At 45.4% G+C, this 16,953-nt stretch overlaps 1 pseudogene and 1 gene segment (V, D, J or C); both read right to left on the reverse strand.

The window, feature by feature from the left end:
• Positions 1-694: 694 nt before the first annotated feature.
• LOC146336143 (Ig lambda-1 chain C region-like) lies at positions 695-5,524 on the reverse strand. The segment is given in 2 exon segments: positions 695-1,410; positions 5,217-5,524. Coding segments are annotated over 2 exon segments (396 nt in total).
• Positions 5,525-8,257: 2,733 nt separating this feature from the next.
• Positions 8,258-15,823, reverse strand: LOC146336144 (Ig lambda-1 chain C region pseudogene; annotated as a pseudogene). The gene is made up of 3 exons (XR_014785675.1): positions 15,737-15,823; positions 12,727-12,799; positions 8,258-8,790 (listed from the first exon to the last, which is right to left on the reverse strand). The product of XR_014785675.1 is annotated as an Ig lambda-1 chain C region pseudogene (transcript).
• Positions 15,824-16,953: the final 1,130 nt, after the last annotated feature.

Consider the following 16,953-nt stretch of genomic DNA (forward strand, 5'->3'; position numbering starts at 1 on the left):
AGTGAGTGAGTGAGCAAAGAAACGTTGAACTTAACATCAGGAGCTCAGCTATTCTGAAGTTTGCTTATCTGTTTGTTTTGCTCATCTGCTTGTTGCACTTATGTTCCAGGAAGAAATGGGGGAAGCAAGGATGGTTCCCCAGCAACCAGACATGCTGCTTCCCCTAGTTTCCTGTTTCCACGTACACGTTGGCCTCATGTGGGAATGGAATCAGAATCGAGACACCAGTGGCTAGCGCCTAAACCCTTGTAGTGGGAGAACATCAGGATTATGTGTCGGTGACAGATGTATTCACATATGGGTCAGATTTGGATTGGGATTTGCCAACCAGTCGAGCTTAATTTCCATAGATGGCTATGGTGTCATGGTTGTAGGCTTCCCAGAAACATTGATGGCTGGTCCCTGTGAGAAACTGGACATTGGACTAAGGGGACATTTGGTCTGATCCAGTTGGCCGCAACTTACATTCATAGATGACCACTGGAGCGGAATTTCCTACATTGCTATCCAGTCGTGTTGTAGACTTCCTGAAAGCATTCGTGGCCGGTCCCTGAGATCCCTGAGATCTCGAGTCTGCCTTCGCCACTACGCAGGACAATTGATAGACCCAAGGATCATGCAAGTATCTGTGTGACCGAGTACATGCAGTGAATTCAATTCAGCACACCCATTTCAACCCAGTGAAAAATCTAGATTCAGCGGATCTCATTGAGAACCAAGGGGGTCACCTAATGACTTGCACAGCTCAACCATCTTGCATGAGAGCTAACTGAACACTGTTTGAAGCAAGATGCTGGATTAGAAAGGCCCAGTTGGGTGTGATCCAGCAGGACTCTTCTTATGTTCTTAAGTACCTTGGTCAAGAAAGAGCCCCAGTGAAATATGTCAAATTTTATTACTCTGCTAATACTGGAAGCAAGCATACAAGGTGTGTGGGTCCGGGGAGTGGGGCAACATACAAGAGATATCGGTATTATTCAGTCAGACTAGCATTGGGAGGAAAGAAGAGAATGAATTTGTGCCCATGGAGGAAGGACACTTTCTTCCTGGTGGCTGGAGGGATACGGGCCACCCTTGAGTCACCCAATCTTTAAGAACACTCCATTCTGTTCACCGACTTTGTGATGCTCTTTCCTTCGTGCGTCACCTGGCAGCTGTACGTCTCATGGTCTGCCCAGCCTGCCTCAGTCAGGGTCAGGTAACTGCTGGCCATGTACTTGCCATCCTTTTTGGCGGGTTTGGTGGTCTCCACTCCCGAGGAGATTGCACTGCCATCAGCCTGCCAGCTGAGTTCTATGGTACCCGGATAAAAGCCATCTATCAGACAGACCAAGGTGGCTTTCTGTTTGGTCTTGAGCTCTTCCTGGGATGGAGGGAAGAGGAGCACAGAAGGCGAGACTGTTGGCTGACCTGGAAGAGAGGGGAAACCTTGTTCAAAGTCTATATGGCATATGAAAGACCTGATACTGCACTGATGAAAGACCTGATGCTGCACTGATGAAATGCTGTCCATGAAATCCTATCATTACAATCAGATCCTAAGAATTTCTGCCATGGATATAACCCCTTAACAGGACCGTTTTTGTCAGCAAAATATCAGAAGACAGGCTGTTACATCAGCGATGCAGGGACAGTAAAGGTCTGATGTAGACCGATATGACGCTGTAGGAAAGTTTAGCATGGAGGTTTTGAAGGAAGTTGAGTACTATCTCCCTTCAGGTTCTCATTCTGAAAAGAAAACAGAGGACTCGATAGCAGGGGTGGGCAGAAGGTAGATCTCCAGATGTTTTGGACTTCAACTGCCAGGAGCCCCTGCCACATTTTCTTAAGTGGCTAGGTGAAATGGTAACATTTATCTGCAGGATATGAATGACTGGTACATTGGCAAATTCCTAGGAGTAACTCTGGATCTTACCCATGGATTTCACTCAGCCATTCCTCTGGACAGAACTTCTGACGTATGTCCTTCAGTGTCAGCCAAACCTCACAAGATGGGCTGACCGCAAACATCAGCCCTGCTAGGACTTTACAGATTTGTGCAAGAAAAAATATGAACATGCATGAAATCTTGGAAGTGGGGCATTGAGTTCAACGTTTGGGCTATTTTCCTGCAGGATTTCACCCTGGAACGTAAACCAAATAGAACATGCTCTGACGTGGTAACGTCTTCCAAAGCATCCTCAAACCTCACTGCTGTTTCTAGATGGAGTCCACCAAAGATTCCTCTTTGTGAAGCTGCTACGAAATACTGGGTAGTTTTGGCCCTGCTAACAATACCCTTGAGTTCTCTGAACTGGCTCAGATCCAGTTTTTGTCATACGTAGAGCCGTAATCGATGAGTCACGTTAGACCCACTGATTTCACTGGCTCTTCCTGAAGTATGATGTCATATGGATCCAACCCATGGAGTGGGATCCACAGGAATCCCATCCACAAGCCGCTGTCCTCTATTTGTCACCCACCTTGTCCACTGCCTATGCATTATGAGATTAGGACATTTGTATATACCAAAGGTTATTTAGCAGTTCAGAAACACAGGGCTTCCTGTAAAAAAACCGTAGACCCAAACATTTCTTAAAGCATTAATTGCCATGATAGAGGCTTTTTCCGCCATGAAAGTACCCAACCCACTCATAAGTAGAGTCTTCATGTTGGAGTGATGCATTGGCCTCCTTCTCACGGAAGGTGGTGAACGTGCCTCTCCTCTCTGCACCATTTCTGAGTACAGGTGGGAAAGCACAGGGTGCAAAGTTTCAGTCCGCACCCAATCAGTTCTCTCCATATCAGAAGCTCATACACCAGGAGGAAGGCTAGAGCTCTGCTCCCTGGCTTCAAAGATTTTCTGTACAGGGAATTTGTTTTCTGTGTGGGAACATTCCATCATGTGACCCCCCACATACAGCGAAAACACAGTGAAATGATTTCCGTGGGAAGTCCACCTTCATTTCACCAGAAAATCTGAGAAATCTAGTATGGATGTGTACAACAGGGGGGGGGGGTCATTTAATCCCACCACTTCACCCTAACCACAACCGTAGCCCTCACCCCAAACCTGACCCTAATCCTAATCCAAGGTATGACATATTTAAGTGCCCCAGTTAACTCTGGACTTGTTCACATCCAGCTGCTTCCCCATTTGATTTGAGAAAGTGTTCAGGTGTAATCAGGGAACAACAACGCCCATGGAACAACATCACAGAAATTGCCTCCAGTTCCAGAGGGACAACCTTGTTTGAGTGGTGAAGCAAAACGTCCAGAGCATCTTGTGACACTGTGAAGACTAACAGGTTTACCATGGAACTGGCATTAGCAGTCCATGGTCACGGACTCCAGATCAAACCTGCCAGTCTTTAAGGTGCCATAGACACTTTACTAGTTCATCGCATTGATAGATGGCCTGGCAAACAACCATTTGGAGAAGAACAGTATCAGTTCAGAGGAAGTGGTGTGACACAAACCCAGACCTTTCGTCCATCTAACTCATGTCTACTGAAATGGTCAGTGGCTGCCCAGTGTACTGGACAGGACGTTTTCCCAGCCATACGCAGAGATGCCAAGGCCTGAACCTGGAAGATTAGGCATGGAAAGGAGGAGCTGGACCCTTGAGCTACATCCCTTTCTTTATAGTCCCCTTTTGCATCAGTCCTGCTCTTAATTCTGGAGAAAATGCATACCAGAACCTGTCTGTCTGTCTGTCTGTCTGTCTGTCTGTCTCCATCCATCCGTCCATCCATCCATCTTTCATCTATCTATCATCACTAGCTCTACCTATCTATCATTCATATATCTCTATCTCTATCTCTATCTCTATCTCTATCTCTATCTCTATCTCTATCCCTATCTATCTATATCTACACACACACACACACACACACACACACACACACACACGAAAAGAACAACCATGTGATGGACAGATACAATACGGAAGGAAGTCTCCCTAGGTCCAGAGCTTTGTTTCAAATAAACTAACTGGAATCAACATAGAAGGATGCCATCTGAAATTTATGTTTCCAAAGAAGTCTGGTAGATTTCAATGAGACCACGTCTAGGTAAAACAGAGATGAGGAAGAGACATATGTTTGAATGTCCCACTGAATGTCCCATTTTTAAAAATTGAGTCAGCCGGAGTGGGCTCCAGTTTTCATGCCAGGAGCAGTTTTGAGGGAGCAGATGTTGTATCCTTTTTCCCATTGCTATTTTCCTATCTCTTCTGTCCTTATATTGTAATCCTCCGCATAACTACTGAGAGGAACCTCTCACTGAATTAAACAGGACTGAATCCCAGGTCACTGTGCATATTATTTCCAAATTACTCTATTCTTCGCTGCACTGGAGAAGAAAATGCTCTTATGATAGAAGTACTGCATTTTTCCACAGCGGGTGGTAATAGATAGTTTGTGTTTAGGGGATAGAAATCCACCTGACCCAATGTTTGGATCGAAAGAGGAGCCAGATAAGGCTGATTTCTAATCCAATCAATTCCAATAAAAATATCAAGAGATGCAGTTCCAGCTCTCCTGCATTAGGTCTGTCTTCTGCCTGTGATACATGGCAGATGGCAGGTTTCTGGTGCAATGGTCAGAACATTCACTCCTAATGTTGTTCTGCAAGATCACCTCAAACTGCATTTTCATAGATCTGTGTTGGGCAAAAAACATTTGAACTTCTTCATGTTTTGATAGGAAAGGGGGAGCAGCTTGCTCTCAATTGGCAACTTAGCTAGCAACATTTCACTTTAATAGACTCTCTTATGCTATTCTAGTGGGAAGCCCAAATACAGAATTAAAAAAATCAGAATTTCCCAAAACATTCCAATCTACCTCCATCCATGACCGGAAGCCAGGTTTAATACCTGGAGTCACCCCACTTTGATTCCATTTCTGTTCTGTGGTTTGTATCCACCAGTATATGGACGTCAGAGTTGGAGTTTAGCCACAGAAGGGACATTCAAATAATGTCACCTGAAGTTAAACCAAGAGAAAGACTTCTTTCCCCCATTAATACGATTTCTAATATCCTCAAAGGAGAGGGAAGAGACACAGAACATGGCATTTCAACACCCTGCTATGGCTATGGTGAAAAGTTCAGTGGATTCGTCAACAGAAATGCTGAGGTCAATTCAAAGGCAGAGAAAGGAAAGAAGGCAAAAATGATGGAAATGTAAAAATCTTGTGACAGAGAAGGAAAAGGACGTGAACAAATGAGTGACTTACCGGTAACAGTCAAATGGGTTCCTGGTCCAAACACCCACCACAGTGACACACCACTGTACAAAAACCTGCCCCACATCACAGCATAGAATGGACCCACACTTCATGTAGATACGGGAATGGTCATTCAGTAATTTGACCTCAATTCACATGGTAATAAATCTGCAATGACCAAATAGAATTTGGGAACTCCTGCTGCTTTTCATTTTAGTAGGTCAGGAGCTGGGTTCTTTGCATTGCCAACTTATCAAACAGCACGCCACTTTAATAGGCACTTTTATGTTATTACAGTTAGGGTGTCCCATAATGGAAACACACCATTACACGTTCTGAACAAAAACAAATCCAGTCCTCTGCGTGAAGCCAAGTTGACTATGCAGACATACCTGGCTCAGTGCGAATTCCCTTTTCTGATACCTTTGAATCTACCAATGTAGCCACAAAAGAGATTCTTCAAACAATGTCACATTAAGTTAGAGACAGAAAAGGGATGTTTTCTAAGTATGTTTTCCAATGTCCTTGGAGAAGGGGGATGTAAAACGGGATTTTCCGCCTTACTCTTGCATGGATTGAAATTCAGTTCGTATTAAAGGAGCATCCTATATGGAGTGAGGGAAACCCTGAGGTGAAGGCAGAGATGGAAAAGAATGGGGAAATGACGGGAATGTTAAAATATTGTCATAGGGAAGGAAAGGAACATGAGAAGTTTAGTGACTTACCAGTGACAGTCAGTTGGGTTCCTCCACCGAAGACAGGCCACAGTGACTCACAGCTGTACAAAAACCACAGTGTCTTCACAGCAGAAAATGCTCATTGACACCTGTCAGAGAAAGATCGGCGATACCCATTCCGTATGGGAATAGAGTGGGAAAGCAGGCAACCACTGTTGGTTTCCTTAAGATGACACACTTCCCATTGCCAAATACTCTGTAGTGAACGGTCTCTTTTGCAAGAGAAACCATGTCCTTATCTGGTTAATTTCTGGGCAGAGCAGAGGAAGGTCCTCTTGGCTTTCTCCATAAGTCTCCCAGGTCTTTCAAGTCATTGGACTGCCTATGGTCCATTTCTAGATGGAGGAAGCAGTACAGAAGATCTCCCCTTTTCATGATAGCTTGAGCCATATAGGAGGCACACAGACGGGGTGCTAATGGCTTCTCCCGTCCTGTAGATGCAGAATGCGTTTCTCAGAAGAGGTTTTAGAGCAGACATTGTAGGCAATGAGGCTTTGTCCATGCTCAGTTTCTTATAAATTAAACTCAATGCACTGAACTGTTCCTTTGAGTGTCAATCTGAACTTCCCTGGTCAGCTGGTGGTATGTCTCCACTGCTAGAAAAATCCCCTGTGATTGATTAAGAATTTCACACTTGGGTTGCATGAGGAGGTCTAACAGTGAATTTCGTTTCACATGGAATTCATGGTGAAGTACATGGTTCCACAAAGGCCTAGGCCTTGGACAATGTCTATGTTTGAACGAGCTGAAAATGTTACCCATGGAATGCTGACTATGTAATACTGTCTGGAAACGGTTCCCTTCGTATGGAGAGCTGTCCCTACTTTGGCCAAGGCAAGGGTGGCCCATCTGGTGCCATCCTGATGTTTTGACCTGCCACCCTCCTCAGCCCTAGGCAGTCCAGCCAGTGCAGAGGGATCAGAAGCGGTGTGGCCAAAACATCTGGAGGGCCACATGTTGCCCACTTGTGCGTAGCTCTGTCCACTATTGATTGGGATAGCTTCCAAGTGAGGGTTGGCCAGTGGCTCCAAGATACTGTATGGCACTGACATAATGAGAACCCTTCCACGCTAGGCTCCAGAAAGAGTTGCTGGCCACCGCTCCATTACACAACCATACTGGGCATTAGTCGTCACATGGAGTGGCCTGCTTGTAACGACTGGAAGCCTGTGCTCTGATCTGACGTGGGGTACGTTCAGTCAGGGCAAGATCATACGCAACTGGAAGTGTCTTGGTGATGTTCCCTCTTCCACACTTGTTGTCATGAATGACCTCTACCATTTGCCATGTGGACAGATTTATTTTTGGCCATAGAGTGCAACCCTCATACTATGGTGTGGTGTGATATGATGGAATAGGATAGGCACTGTGGACACTACTCAGGTTTCCTTGATTTAAGGGTGAGAAGTGGTAGGAAGTGAGTGAGCGTGTGAGTAAGTGAGTGAGTGAGCAAAGAAACGTTCAACTTAACATCAGGAGCTCAGCCATTCTGAAGTTTGCTTATCTGTTTGTTTTGCTCATCTGCTTGTTGCACTTATGTTCCAGGAAGAAACGGGGGAAGCAAGGATGGTTCCCCAGCAACCAGACATGCTGCTTCCCCTAGTTTCCTGTTTCCACGTACACGTTGGCCTCATGTGGGAATGGAATCAGAATCGAGACACCAGTGGCTAGCGCCTAAACCCTTGTAGTGGGAGAACATCAGGATTATGTGTCGGTGACAGATGTATTCACATATGGGTCAGATTTGGATTGGGATTTGCCAACCAGTCGAGCTTAATTTCCATAGATGGCTATGGTGTCATGGTTGTAGGCTTCCCAGAAACATTGATGGCTGGTCCCTGTGAGAAAGTGGACATTGGACTAAGGGGACATTTGGTCTGATCCAGTTGGCCGCAACTTACATTCATAGATGACCACTGGAGCGGAATTTCCTACATTGCTATCCAGTCGTGTTGTAGACTTCCTGAAAGCATTCGTGGCCGGTCCCTGAGATCCCTGAGATCTCGAGTCTGCCTTCTCCACTACGCAGGACAATTGATAGACCCAAGGATCATGCAAGTATCTGTGTGACCGAGTACATGCAGTGAATTCAATTCAGCACACCCATTTCAACCCAGTGAAAAATCTAGATTCAGCGGATCTCATTGAGAACCAAGGGGGTCACCTAATGACTTGCACAGCTCAACCATCTTGCATGAGAGCTAACTGAACACTGTTTGAAGCAAGATGCTGGATTAGAAAGGCCCAGTTGGGTGTGATCCAGCAGGACTCTTCTTATGTTCTTAAGTACCTTGGTCGAGAAAGAGCCCCAGTGAAATATGTCAAATTTTATTACTCTGCTAATACTGGAAGCAAGCATACAAGGTGTGTGGGTCCGGGGAGTGGGGCAACATACAAGAGATATCGGTATTATTCAGTCAGACTAGCATTGGGAGGAAAGAAGAGAATGAATTTGTGCCCATGGAGGAAGGACACTTTCTTCCTGGTGGCTGGAGGGATACGGGCCACCCTTGAGTCACCCAATCTTTAAGAACACTCCATTCTGTTCACCGACTTTGTGATGCTCTTTCCTTCGTGCGTCACCTGGCAGCTGTACGTCTCATGGTCTGCCCAGCCTGCCTCAGTCAGGGTCAGGTAACTGCTGGCCATGTACTTGCCATCCTTTTTGGCGGGTTTGGTGGTCTCCACTCCCGAGGAGATCGCACTGCCATCAGCCTGCCAGCTGACTTCTATGGTACCCGGATAAAAGCCATCTATCAGACAGACCAAGGTGGCTGTCTTTTTGGCCTTGAGCTCTTCCTGGGATGGAGGGTAGAGTACCACGGAAGGCGAGGCTGTTGGCTGACCTGGAAGAGAGCAGAGATTTTCTTAAGTGCCTGAGCGAAACAGTAAAGTGCCTCTGCAGAATATTACAGACGCGTACATTGGCAAATCTGTATGACTTAACTCTGGATCTCACCCATGGATTTAACCCGGACATTGCCATGGACAGAACTTCTTACGTATGACCTTAAGCATCAGACAGACTTTCTACGTCAGGCTATTACACCAGCCCTGCGGGGGTATTTGAGATTTATGCAAGTGTGAACATTTGGAATTCAGCTGATGATTGAGGGTTTGGGCTATTTTTCTTCAGGGTTTCATCGTGGAACTAAGGCAACATTTTCAATAGAATGTGCCTTGGCACGGTAACGTCTTCCGGCAAGTCCTCAAAACCAGCCTCCACTATTCTTCTTGCAGAAGTCTCTGTGAACTAGTGGGAACTTTTGGCTTTGCTGCCAATACAGTCCCAATTCTTGGAAAGTTCTTGGATCCAGTGTTTGTCATAATGAGAGCCAACCCAATGAAATCAATGGGTCTAAAGTGACTCATTAGCTGAAGTCCCATTCATTTCAAAGCAGGTTCTCTACGTATGATGTAATATGCATCCAAGCCATGGCATTTACACAGGCAGCCCTCCCAGGGGTATCTGTGCTGTATCCCTGACCCGCCTTGTCCCATGTTCATACATTCTTAGAATCATAGAATAGTAGGGTTGGAAGGGGCCTACAAGGCCCAATTAGAAAATTCCAATTAGAAAAGGTCTTTAGTCCATGTGAACAAATGTTAATTAATTCAGAAATACAGGGGCTCCTGGCAAGTAGGTTAGGCCCAAACATCTTTTATATTAGCTCTTGTGGCATTGGATATCTCAGTAATGAACTGGTAAATTAGATCGAGCATAAATTTGGGAGTGTGGTAGTGGCCCACCTCTACCTGAGAGGGTGACGGCATGTGTGGCCTGTACCATTTCAGAATGCAGGTGGGGCAGCACAGGGTGCAATGGTCCCCCACCCTCCAACACAAAGAAACGCCTCCATCTTAGATGTTCACCTCTCCGGGTGAAGGACAGGCTAGAGCTCTTCTCCCTGGCTTCTGTTTTTCTCTACACATGGCATTTCTGTTGTATGGAGGAGCATTGCACCATGTGAGCCCTGACACACAGTCCAAAACTGCTAAGAAGACACTGTCCAGCCCCCTCAGTGGGATGTCAGCCTTCATTTCACCAGAGAACCTGGCAATTCTAGGATGGATATGGATATGGAGGAGGGTCATTTAATCCCACCACTTAACCCTCACCCCAACCCTAATCCCAACCCTAATCCGAGATATAAAATATCTCAGTGCTCCAATTAACTCGAGGGTCATCTGCGCATATATCCCCACCCCATTTTGATTTTGTACATGTATTCTAGACAAGGTGGAGTAATGGTAAATGAGAAAGAGTTCAGTTGCAATCAGAAAAATAATCCAGGTGACATCGACACACTAACTGCTTCCAGGTCCAGAGGGACAGCGGTCAGCATTGGTGGCTCTAGGCCATGGTCACTTATGCCACAAGGAACCTGCTAGTCCTTAAGGTTCTGCAAGACTTCGTGGTAGATAATTGTGCGAATGCATCTTCAGGCGGATGGATACCTGCATACACAATCTTCTGAAGAAGGAAAAGAGCAGCGCAGAGGAATCTGACTTATGCATAGATCTTTGGTCTACGTGGTTCAGTATTCAGTGTTTGGCAGAGCCCCTCCACGTTTTCTGACAAGGGTCTTTCTCACCACAACATGGAGATGCCAAGCATTGAACTTGGGACCTTTTGCATGTACAGCTGATGCTCTACCACTGAGATACATCGTTTGCCAGATGCTCACCTTTGTAAATCTGCCCTCATTGTATTTCTGGAGGAAATTCAAAGCAGTTTTTTTTTGTTGTTGTTTAAATTCAACGGTAGTTACACAAAGGAAAGGGAAGAACAACCCCGGAATACTAAATGTGCCAGAATGGTTGGCCATAATGTTAAAGAGATATTCTGTGGTATCGACAAGCCTGACATTCCAGTGGGAAACAAGCCCTACAACCATCAGAACTTCCTGATGATCATGTAAGGCAGCAACGCTCAACCTCTTTGTGCCATGCAGTCTCTCTCACCTCAGTAAGACCACATTACTAGGCTTTTCCTGAGGGGCCCGGATTCTGCGGACTTGCAGACCAGTTGTTTTACTCCCTGGATTTTTATGGAAACGTTGTCACAGAAAAATATGTAAAAGCATAATAAAAAACCCTGTCCAAAAATGTGCATTTTCCCCATAGGCTAAAGCATGAAAATGCCAGGGGGGGGGGGATTTGCGCTTTTTTCCAAATGTGAATTCATGAATTCTTGAAAGTGCGAATTCCCACAAATGTGAATTTACGCAACTTTGTGAAACTTGAAAAAATCTGATTCTGTCAATGAAGAGACGATGGAATGAAAGGCACCTGTCAATCCATGAAATCTCCAATTGATGTATACTAGTGTAATGCAATAAATTTAACTGGAACCCCCAGAGGTAAAACCGACAGCATGCAGGAGACCTGGATGACTGGATGTCCCAGCATTATAAAACAAACAAACAAACAAACAAACAGCTGGGAGATCCAATTTTCCTGGGAAGAGCAGTACTGAAGGAAAAGATATTTAATGGTTCCTACCCCTGCTGCTTTCCTCAGCTATTCTGCCCTTACATCGCAATCCTATGCATGCACTGAGAAGTAAGTCCCTCTGAGTTCAATAGGATGTACTCCCAGCTAAGTGTTTATACAATTGCACCCTGAGTCCATTATTAGCTGCACTGGGGGAAAAAATGGGCATGATAGAGACAGGGGATTATTTTTCTCAGCGGGGCTAATACAACATTTGGGGTAGAAAAGACCTCCTTGATGAGAAGCACGGTCTGGTGCCCACAAAAGCTGATCTACCATCAAATCAAACAAAAACATCAGGAGATGCAGTTTCCTGCATCAGATGTATCCTGGCCCTGTGATGCCTGGTGGATTGCAGCTTTCTGCTACCATTCTTGGAACACTCATTCCAAATGTCATTCAGAAAGTTGACCTCAAATTTATGTATTTATATATTAACTGCATTTATATCCTGCCTCCCCCCCCCACTCTTGCAAGGAACCCAAGGCAGCTTGCATTATCATCCTCCACTCCATTTTATCCTCACAACAACAACCCTGTGAGGTAGGCTGGGCTGTGAGTCGGTGACTGGCCCAATGTCACCCAGGGAGCTTCCTTGGCCGAATGGGGACTAGAACCCAGATCTCCCAGCTCCCAGTTCAACACTCGCGACACTACACCACACTGGCTCTCCAACTACACCACACACTTGCATTTCACAAAGACCTGTGTCTACCAAAATAAACATGGAACCTCTTGGTTTTAGAAAAAAATAGAGAGAGAGCCTGTTGCTCTGGATTGCCCACCTATCAAACAATGTATCACTTGAATAGACCTTGTTCCATTATTCTAGCAGGAAGCACAATTACAAAATCACAATATTAGAAGGCGCCATTAAAAAAAATCCTGAGCACTGTCCCAGGTCCATAAGTTGTGTTGACTGTGTGAAGACGCCAAAACGTGAATGTATTTGTGAGCTACATTTTCTATCGTCCTATAAAATTATTTCAGAATTTGAGTTTGGAGATTTTCAAACAATGACACATTGAATTACACAGCAAGAAAAAATATCTTTTTTTCCATCAATAAACTCTCTAATATCCCCTGAGGAGAGGGAAGAGACATGTAAGGTGGCATTGGAACACCCTGCTCCAGCTATGATAAACGTTTCGGTTGATCATCCCAGATTAAGCAACAGAACCCCCAAGGTCAACTTGAAGGAAGAGAAAGAAAAGAGGGCAAAAATGATGAAATGTTACACAATGTTCACAGAGAAGAAAAGGGACACAATAAATTCAGTGACTTACTAATGACAGTCAGCCGGGTTCCTCCTCCGAAGATATACCACAGTGACACACAGCTGTACAAAAACCTGCCCCACTTCACATCAGAGACCAGTTATCCACACTTATCCCACATGGAAACAGAGCGACAACCCCTGTTGCTCCCTTTAGGATGAAGCATTTCCCATTTCCACAGAAACTGTAGGCAAGGGAGTATTTTTGGAAGAATACAGTTACTGCAGTCTAGTTCATCTTTGGGCAAAGAAGGGGAAGGTTCTTTTGGTGATCTATAAGCATCTCAGTTCTTTACCGTGATCCTATGCGCCATGGTCCATTTCCAAATGGAGGAAGTATGGCAGAAGATCCCTTTTTTCATTATAGCGTGAGCTACATAGGAGAGGGAGTGAAATGGTGGCAATGGTTCATCCAGTCTAGTAGAAGATGGATATGTCTCTGAGCAGAGAAGTCATAGGTGATGTGGTAGACAGAGAAGCCTTTGTCTATGCTCAGATAATTTCTGATAATGTAAACCCGCTGCACCAGACTGTTCCCTTGACTGTAAATATGAGCTTCCCTGAGTAGCTGTTGGTATGTCTCAAACGTTAGAGAATTCAGTGCTAATTGACTTAAGAAATGAACTGCTTGCTTGGATGTGGTGGGATAGCAATGAAATTGCCTGACAACGGGATTCACGGTGAAATCTAGGCTTCCAGAAATGCATTGTTCTGTACTGGCGTGGACGATGGTCATGTTGTTAAGAATGGTGCCGAATGAATGTTAACTAGGCAGATGCTGCTTGGGAAATGTTTCCTTCATCTGAAGACCTTCTCTGACCCTGGTCATAGCAAGGGGTGGGCAATCCTGGCCTCCGGATGATTTGACCTACCACTCTCATCAGCCCAGTTTCATAGAATCATAGAATAGTAGGGTTGGAGGGGCCTACAAGGCCATCGAGACCAACCCCCTGCTCAATGCAGGAATCCAGAGCATCCCTGACTGACAGCTGTCCAGCCTCGTCTTGAATGCCTCCAGTGTGGGAGAGCCCACTACCTCCCTAGGTCATTGGTTCCATTGTCTTCCATATGTATGTATGTGTGTGTGTATGTATGTATGTATTACATGCATATCCCTCCTTTTTCCACTTTAAGGAACCCAAGAGACACAGAACATGGCATTTCAACACCCTGCTATGGCTACGGTGAAAAGTTCAGTGGATTCGTCAACAGAAATGCTGAGGTCAATTCAAAGGCAGAGAAAGGAAAGACGGCAAAAATGATGGAAATGTAAAAATCTTGTGACAGAGAAGGAAAAGGACGTGAACAAATGAGTGACTTACCAGTGACAGTCAGATGGGTTCCTGCTCCAAACACCCCCCACAGTGACACACCACTCTACAAAAACCTGCCCCACATCACAGCATAGAATGGACCCACACTTCATGTAGATACGGGAATGGTCATTCAGTAATTTGACCTCAATTCACATGGTAATAAATCTGCAATGACCAAATAGAATTTGGGAACTCCTGCTGCTTTTCATTTTAGTAGGTCAGGAGCTGGATTCTTTGCATTGCCAACTTATTAAACAGCACGCCACTTTAATAGGCACTTTTATGTTATTGCAGTTAGGGTGTCCCATAATGGAAACACACCATTACACGTTCTGAACAAAAACAAATCCAGTCCTCTGCGTGAAGCCAAGTTGACTATGCAGGCATACCTGGCTCAGCGCGAATTCCCTTCTCTGATACCTTTGAATCTACCAATGTAGCCACAAAAGAGATTCTTCAAACAATGTCACATTAAGTTAGAGACAGAAAAGGGATGTTTTCTTTTATAAGTATGTTTTCCAATGTCCTTGGAGAAGGGGGATGTAAAACGGGATTTTCCGCCTTACTCTTGCATGGATTGAAATTCAGTTCGTATTAAAGGAGCATCCTATATGGAGTGAGGGAAACCCTGAGGTGAAGGCAGAGATGGAAAAGAATGGGGAAATGACGGGAATGTTAAAATATTGTCATAGGGAAGGAAAGGAACATGAGAAGTTTAGTGACTTACCAGTGACAGTCAGTTGGGTTCCTCCACCGAAGACAGCCCACAGTGACTCAGAGCTGTACAAAAACCACAGTGTCTTCACAGCAGAAAATGCTCATTGACACCTGTCAGAGAAAGATCAGCGATACCCATTCCGTATGGGAATAGAGTGGGAAAGCAGACAACCACTGTTGGTTTCCTTAAGATGACACACTTCCCATTGCCAAATACTCTGTAGTGAACGGTCTCTTTTGCAAGAGAAACAATGCCCTTATCTGGTTAATTTCTGGGCAGAGCAGAGGAAGGTCCTCTTGGCTTTCTCCATAAGTCTCCCAGGTCTTTCAAGTCATTGGACTGTCTATGGTCCATTTCTAGATGGAGGAAGCAATACAGAAGATCTCCCCTTTTCATGATAGCTTGAGCCATATAGGAGGCACACAGACGGGGTGCTAATGGCTTCTCCCGTCCTGTAGATGCAGAATGCGTTTTTCAGAAGAGGTTTTAGAGCAGACATTGTAGGCAATGAGGCTTTGTCCATGCTCAGTTTCTTATAAATTAAACTCAATGCACTGAACTGTTCCTTTGAGTGTCAATCTGAACTTCCCTGGTCAGCTGGTGGTATGTCTCCACTGCTAGAAAAATCCCCTGTGATTGATTAAGAATTTCACACTTGGGTTGCATGAGGAGGTCTAACAGTGAATTTCGTTTCACATGGAATTCATGGTGAAGTACATGGTTCCACAAAGGCCTAGGCCTTGGACAATGTCTATGTTTGAACGAGCTGAAAATGTTACCCATGGAATGCTGACTATGTAATACTGTCTGGAAACGGTTCCCTTCGTATGGAGAGCTGTCCCTACTTTGGCCAAGGCAAGGGTGGCCCATCTGGTGCCATCCTGATGTTTTGACCTGCCACCCTCCTCAGCCCTAGGCAGTCCAGCCAGTGCAGAGGGATCAGAAGCGGTGTGGCCAAAATATCTGGAGGGTCACATGTTGCCCACCTGTGCGTAGCTCTGTCCACTATTGATGGGGATAGCTTCCACGTGAGGGTTGGCCAGTGGCTCCAAGATACTGTATGGCACTGACATAATGAGAACCCTTCCACGCTAGACTCCAGAAAGAGTTGCTGGCCACCGCTCCATTACACAACCATACTGGGCATTAGTCGTCACATGGAGTGGCCTGCTTGTAACGACTGGAAGCCTGTGCTCTGATCTGACGTGGGGTACGTTCAGTCAGGGCAAGATCATACGCAACTGGAAGTGTCTTGGTGATGTTCCCTCTTCCACACTTGTTGTCATGAATGACCTCTACCATTTGCCATGTGGACAGATTTATTTTTGGCCATAGAGTGTAACCCTCATACTATGGTGTGGTGTGATATGATGGAATAGGATAGGCACTGTGGACACTACTCAGGTTTCCTTGATTTGAGGGTGAGAAGTGGTAGGAAGTGAGTGAGTGAGTGAGTGAGTGAGCAAAGAAACGTTCAACTTAACATCAGGAGCTCAGCCATTCTGAAGTTTGCTTATCTGTTTGTTTTGCTCATCTGCTTGTTGCACTTATGTTCCAGGAAGAAACGGGGGAAGCAAGGATGGTTCCCCAGCAACCAGACATGCTGCTTCCCCTAGTTTCCTGTTTCCACGTACACGTTGGCCTCATGTGGGAATGGAATCAGAATCGAGACACCAGTGGCTAGCGCCTAAACCCTTGTAGTGGGAGAACATCAGGATTATGTGTCGGTGACAGATGTATTCACATATGGGTCAGATTTGGATTGGGATTTGCCAACCAGTCGAGCTTAATTTCCATAGATGGCTATGGTGTCATGGTTGTAGGCTTCCCAGAAACATTGATGGCTGGTCCCTGTGAGAAAGTGGACATTGGACTAAGGGGACATTTGGTCTGATCCAGTTGGCCGCAACTTACATTCATAGATAACCACTGGAGCGGAATTTCCTACATTGCTCTCCAGCCGTGTTGTAGACTTCCTGAAAGCATTCGTGGCCGGTCCCTGAGATCCCTGAGATCTCGAGTCTGCCTTCTCCACTACGCAGGACAATTGATAGACCCAAGGATCATGCAAGTATCTGTGTGACCGAGTACATGCAGTGAATTCAATTCAGCACACCCATTTCAACCCAGTGAAAAATCTAGATTCAGCGGATCTCATTGAGAACCAAGGGGGTCACCTAATGACTTGCACAGCTCAACCATC

The sequence above is a fragment of the Heloderma suspectum genome, chromosome 13, assembly GCF_057233095.1.
Source record: "Heloderma suspectum isolate Gila_16-S chromosome 13, 16-S_ref, whole genome shotgun sequence".
Lineage (NCBI taxonomy): Eukaryota > Metazoa > Chordata > Lepidosauria > Squamata > Helodermatidae > Heloderma > Heloderma suspectum.